The following is a 6,575-nucleotide window of genomic DNA, read 5'->3' as shown; positions in this document are numbered from 1 at the left end:
GTATATGCCTGAATGGCTCTGGGTGTGGGGAGCAAATATTCTCAACCGTTCACTACGTAAGGAGGCCTTATCCTGCACAGCCTGAGTCTGGATGGCCGCTTGAGAAGTTTGCCAACTCCTGGGAACCTTGGTATTCCGACATTTGGAAAAACACATTTAATTTATCTCCTGTGTTTTATTGCTGATTATTCAGCATACTGTTGATTCGTCATTTGCAAAGCAGACATCATACTGTCAGAATGCTGTGAAAAACCTTAAGGGTGTGTGGATGCCACAGGATCAGTAATGCCTGAGGCTGATTGAAGACATCTACATTTCATGCTTTTTCCCTAACCTGTTCAAAAGTTACGCTTTTCTGTTGTTCTAGAGCCACAGCAGTCTAATATTGAAATATAATGTGATTTGTCACCTCGTATAATTTCAGATGTTGTTTTTTAAGGGAAATTGACCATTACACTAGAGGAATTGTACTAGTTTTTAAACGTGCATCAAGAAAGACTACTGAAAAGTATTATTTTATAACTAAGATTGCTGGTACTATTAGGAAGAATCTGTGTGTATTGTATAGGTCTAGCTGTTTGACTATCTGTAATGAAAATGCTGCACTTCAACTGGTATTTCATTAGAGAACCGTGTGTATGTACGTGTGTGTGTGTGTGTGTGTGTGTGTGGTGTCTTTGAGCAACTTTATTTATGGTTACCATATTTTTAAAAAGATTTTTTGTCAGGATGACTTAACATGGAATCTTAGAGGGTATTAAAACAATCTAGATTATTCCTTTTCATCCTAGATAAGCCTACCAAATTTCATGCTGTTGGTTTGCCATGAATAATATTACTTCCTACATTATATTTTTGTTTTTTCAAATCTGCTATGGAATGAACTTATTCCTAGATTTGGATATGTAAGAGAAACCTGCAGTCATCTTTTGATTTATAAGGCAATCCTTGTGGATAAATAGTGATTTCTCAGCCTCTGACCCATTTTATAACTGAAATTTAGCCCTTTGCAGCTTGTTATATCTGGTTTTCCTACATTTTTCTATGTAATATTATTCCATTCCAGTAGCATTATTGATAGAAATAGTAAGTATTTATGGAATAGTAAAATATGGACAAATTATGTGTGTGACATGATGTATCTGTCAATAAGTTAGAAGCTTATTCTTGGTCTGTGTAATGAATTTATGTATTGTAGTGAATACCTTTATTGGTGTGAAGATAATTATGCACAAACCCTCACAATATGCGTTAACATTGAAACCTATGAAATGTCCTTAGTTTGGGTCTTATAAAGCCAACCATTTTTGAGGACCATGTACCTAGTGCTTTGAAAACTATAAATCACTATATGAATATGACAATATGTGCACATTTAAAATTCAGAGCTTGGCATTGTGATACTGATGCAGAAGCTGGTAGATTGGTTGAAAGTCTGGACTCCTGTGGCATTTTTTTTGTGGCATGATAATCTGTCATAAGCAGACCTGAGCACAATTTTATGGACACAGTTTTGCCCATGGCATTGCCTACAGGATTTCCAGATGGGACTTGCACTCAGAAGATCAGCAGCCAACTCCAGAAGCTCTTCCATGCTCAGATCATGTCTTCAGAACTTAGATGTGAACATCTACACACTGGGAGATGCTGTCTGACCCCCAAGGTTTTGATGGAGTTAACTTGGAATCCTCTTGACTTCATGCCACATTGACGTGAACTTTGATGTGTCATAAGCAGCAGCAACTTCGTGTGAAAATATTGTGAGGTAGTTATATGTAAGGTTGCGTGGTCCAGTAATGTCTTAGATTGATAAATTAGGTATGGAATCGAAATCAGTGTTACGTGATGAGAATAGGTGAACGCACCGTGTCAGTGATGATGTAAAATTCTCTCCTTGGCAGGACATGGGCAAACGTGCTGATTGGTGCAAGTGTGGCGCAGAGCTGTCCGTAGCTGTAGTGAAAGATGAAGCGCAAGACCTTCTCTAGGTTTTCTAGCTTTCATTAAATATATTTTTTTCCCCAGAGCTAATTTGAAAGTTGATTGGACCACTGTGGATGGGGTCTCATTAATAATGTGGGAAATATGGGCCAAGCACAGTGGTTCACGCCTGTAATCCCAGCATTTTGGAAGGCCAAGGCGGGTGGATCACTTGATCCCAGTAGTTCAAAACCAGCCCGGGCAACATGTCCTGTCTCTACAAAAAATACAAAAATTAGCCAGGCATGGTGGTGCATGCCTGTAGTCCCAGCTACTTGGGAGGCTGAGGCAGGAGAATCGTTTGAACCCAGGAGGCAGAGGTTGAAGTGAGCCAAGATCGTGCCACTGCACTCCAGCCTTGAGACTGAGCGAGACCCTGTCTCAAAAAAAAAAAAAAAAAAAAAAAAGAACATGGGAAATATGAACCTTTGAAACTTAATCTGTGAATCCAAAGTTTAACAATAAAAGTAGTTGTTTCTGTTTCCTTTGAAAGTGTTTTGTTCCAGATGTTTGTAATTTGGAATGAGAGAATTTTTTTTTTTCTTATAAGTGATTACAAGAAATTAACTTATGAACACCAGTGGTCATAACTGGTTAAAAGCTGACAAGTCAGTAACAAAATTGTTGAGAACAATGTACCTAGTCTTTGGAAGCTGCTGAGCTGACTTCTGGATCTCTGCCTCTTGGTAGGTTGAGTAAGGTGAAGATTGATTTGCTCGTGGAATTCGGCTGTGTGGAGGGAGATCATTGGTGATTTTTTCCATGAGCTATTTCAGTCTTCAAGCTAGATTGTAATGGATTCAATAAAGAGTGGGAAGAAAAAAAGGGAAGAGAGCAGATAGAGACAGCTCCTAGGAGATTTTCCTGTGTTTCAACCTCAATTACTTAAAATCTAATCACATTTGGGAACCAGAGGGTTAGGTGGTTATGTCCTCAAAACCTATTCCAGTCTATGTCTCAGTCTCAGTATTGGCTTATGTGTTATTTTTCTTTTTAAAGATTCATATATGTTTAATGAGTATAAAGCCAAGCACAGGACAGTCGTGAATTCAGTAGAAATATTCTGTGTAATTCCTGGCCGGGCGCGGTGGCGCACGCCTGTAATCCCAGCACTTTGTGAAGCTGAGGTGGGCAGATCATGAGGTCAGGAGTTTGAGATCAGCCTGACCAACATGGTGAAACCCCATCTGTACTAAAAATACTAAAATTAGCTGGGCGTGGTGGCACGCTCCTGTAATTCTAGCTGCTCAGGAGGCTGAGGCAGGAAAATCACTTGAACCTGGGAAGCGGAGGTTGCAGTGAACTGAGATCTCCTCGCTACACTCCAGCCTGGGAGACAGAGCAAACCTTTGTCTCAAAAGATAAAAAAAAAAAAAAGACTCTATGTAATTCCTATGGTGAGACTGAAAGGGAAGGGGAGGAGGCTGTAGAACCCACTCTGGAACATGCACAAATAGAACTTCCACAGCAAGCCCCCTGCGAGGGCGATGTGCTCTGTGCAGCCCCGCACAGTGCCACTGTTGAGGGCGGGATAATGGTGCTGCTGGTATGAAGCCAGGTGCTCCCCGGAGGGGTGGGGGTGGACAGGCTCATGGCCTTCCCGTGGCGTGACATTGACACCCTTCTCCAGTAAGTATTTGCTCGGGTGGTTGTGGAAATACTTAGGGGGGTGACCTCCATCAGTGAGTTGGATGGGAACTCACAATGGGGCAGGACTTGTGTCACCATGCTCTGTGGACAGTAGTTTCCCCTTATCCACAGTTTTGTTTTCTGAGGTTTCAAAACCTGTGGTCAATCAAGGTCCAAAAACATTCAATGGAAAATTCCATAAATAAACAGTTCGTAAGTTTTAAATTGCACACAGTTCTGAGTAGCGTGATGAAATCTCGCACCATCCCACTCCCTCCTGCCTGGGATGAGAATTCTCCCCATGTCCACAGCTTGCGTTCAGGTAACCCTTATTTTACTTCATAATGTCCCCAAAGCCCAAGAGTAGTGATGCTGGCACTACGGATATGCCGAGAAGCTGGAAAGTGCTCTTTTAAGTGAAAAGGTAAAACTTCTCCACTTAATAAGGAAAGAAAAACATTGTATGCTGAAGTTGCTGAGATCTACAGTAAAACAAGTCTTCTCTCCATGAAATTGGGAAGAAGGAAAAAGAAATTCATGGAAGTTTTGCTGTCGCACCTCAAACTGCTGAAGTTCCAGCCACGGTGAGTCCAAGACCATCCACCGGAGGTCTCGAAACATGTCCCCTCGGATAAGGGAGCTCTACCGCACTGCAGGCTGTCACAGTGTTGTCGAAGATAAGGCATATGTAACACTGTTGTCACACAGCTGATGTCCTAGGCTGTGCTTGTTGGAACAGTTTACCCACTCACTGACCCAGAAGCTGGGGATGCGGGTGGCATCCTCAGCCTCCTCTTACCTCACCAGCCCGTGCTGTGTAGCTGCTGCAGCATGTCACCACGGCGGCATTGACCGCCTGTCCCATTCCCTAAGCCACCGGTTCCTCTTTTTCCTGGGGCTGCTCAGGCAGGGGTTCTCCATGCCTTGAGGATCACGAGAAGCTTGCAGTTGCGAGGGTCCAAGCTGCTGGGAGGGATTGAGAACCTCAGTGCGATGGGAGGCAGATGATGGGGAGATGAGCAGGGATGGAGCCAGACGTGAAAAACCCGTTATTCAGAAGCTTCTCAGTGGGGGGCTGTCGGGTTTGTCTGAAGTATCTTCTGGACGAGGGAGGCGGCCACGGGGTGGCTGTGCTTGGGAACGCTGTGTGTATTCTTGACCAGAGGTAGGTCTCTTAGACAAGAGGTTTCAAACGGTGGTTTGCCCACTAATAAGGTGTGTGTGATGTACCCAAGGGACCACACATCCACTTTGAAACGGTGCCCTTTCTTTCCCCGCACCCTGGGAGTTATGGAATCAGGAGTCCCACCCAGGGTCTTCCTCTGCCTCCCGTCATGTTGGACTTTGGTTGCCAGTCCAAATCTTCCCGTTTTCACCTCCAGGTCATCATTCGGGAAGAGGGGGTACAGCTTGAGGTCCTGGTGAATAATCCAGATTCAGGCAGATGCCGGCAGCCAAGGATAAGCTACTGCGGGCAGTAGCACCCTCGGGCAGTAGCACCCTCTCTTTGCGTGCGGGTCCACGAGACGTCTCAGGTGGCAGAGCTCCAGCACCAGGAGCATGAAGTTGTCCTTGAAAAAGCCACGGACACCTGAGATGTGCTGGTGGGTGAGGCCGTAGTGAGTATAGTGAGAGGCTGGAGACGTCTGCAGGGATGTCTCCTCCAGGTGCACATTGAGCAGCAGTGACTCAGGTGCGATCTTGCCTGAAAACACCTCCTTGGTGTTTGCCTCCGAGGTTTTGATGCTCTCGGCAAAGCCATCCTCGCCGAAAGAAAGCAGCCTGCCTGTAGTGCTGCCGGCAGGTTTACTAGGACCTCCGAGATCTCTGCAGAGTGGCTGCGGGGACCCCGGGAGCCATAACTCCAGGGAGGCTTTCCCAGGGTTGGCTCGTGCCTGTGCCACCAGCTATTATTCTTTAAAATAACATTGCATTTGAATAAAGATTTGCAGATGCTTTATTCTGTGTGTGAAGCCCAAGTTGAGGAAGTTATTTTAGAACCAGAGTGGTGGGAATCCACCAGTGGTAGACCAGGATCCTGTAGCTCAGGCTGTCTTGGTACTCTCCAAGTAACTTTTCTCTCCCACACCCCAGTCCCCTCAGTGTACAGCCATTCTCTGGAACTGGTGGTGGTGGTATTCTCTCCTCTGCTGTGGGGCCTCACTGTCACATGATTGATATCTGCAATCACTATTCTACACCAGTTTCCAACAGTAGGGCCATGTATTCAATGGCATAGTGACTGAAGGGCTGTTCAGAGAACCCTGACCAAGATTAATTTACCCAAAGTTGGAACAGAAGGACATAGTCAAGTGTAAGATCAAATGCTTTCTGTGGTGGCAGAAGGGAGTGCCTTTGACAGTTTGCAAATGCAAAGAGAGGCAAGGGTTCTCCAAAAGTTCAGAAAATCGTATGAGATCTGAGTCAGGAAAGGATTCAAGTATCCACCAAGTATTGAGTCATATGGGAGCCGAGTACTTTATGCGTATGCTTTTTGTTTGTTTTTGAGACAAGGTCTTGCTCTGTTGCCCAGGCTGGAGTGCAGTGGTACAATCATGGCTCACTGCAGCCTCGACCTCCTGGGCTCAGGCAGTCCTCCCACCTCAGCCTCGCTAGTAGCTGGGACTACAGGTGCACACCACCACTCCTGGCAAAAACAAAACCAAACACAACTGTAGAGACATGTCTCTGTTGCCCAAACTAGTCTCAAACTCCTGGGCTCAAGTGATCCTTCCGCCACAGCCTCCCAAAGTGTTGAGATTACAGGCATAAGCCACTGCGCTAGGCCTTATGCCTGTGCTTAATTTAACCCTCATCCTTTAAGGCAGATATTAGTACCCCTATTTTTTAAAAATTTTTTAATGTACTTATTTTTAAGGCAGAGTCTCATTCTGTCGCTCAGGCTGGAGTGCAGTGGTACAATCTCAGCTCACTGCAACCTCCGCCTCCCAGGTTCAAGCAATTCT

General features: G+C 45.0%; 1 protein-coding gene across 1 annotated transcript in view; it reads left to right on the top strand.

Moving 5' to 3' along the window:
* Positions 1-2,596, top strand: part of HSDL1 (hydroxysteroid dehydrogenase like 1) — a 22,254-nt gene extending 19,658 nt beyond the window's left edge. Inside the window, exon 6 of the mRNA XM_011971298.1 lies at positions 1-2,596. This exon is cut by the window's left edge and continues 14 nt beyond it. Within this exon, the coding sequence (XP_011826688.1) occupies positions 1-85 (85 nt within the window). The 3' untranslated portion in view covers positions 86-2,596.
* The last annotated feature ends 3,979 nt before the right edge of the window (positions 2,597-6,575 follow it).

This window comes from Mandrillus leucophaeus, unplaced genomic scaffold (genome assembly GCF_000951045.1).
Source record: "Mandrillus leucophaeus isolate KB7577 unplaced genomic scaffold, Mleu.le_1.0 Scaffold10, whole genome shotgun sequence".
Taxonomy (NCBI): domain Eukaryota; kingdom Metazoa; phylum Chordata; class Mammalia; order Primates; family Cercopithecidae; genus Mandrillus; species Mandrillus leucophaeus.
The sequence above is the reverse complement of the archived record's forward strand: the minus strand, read 5'-3'. Positions and strand labels throughout refer to the sequence as shown.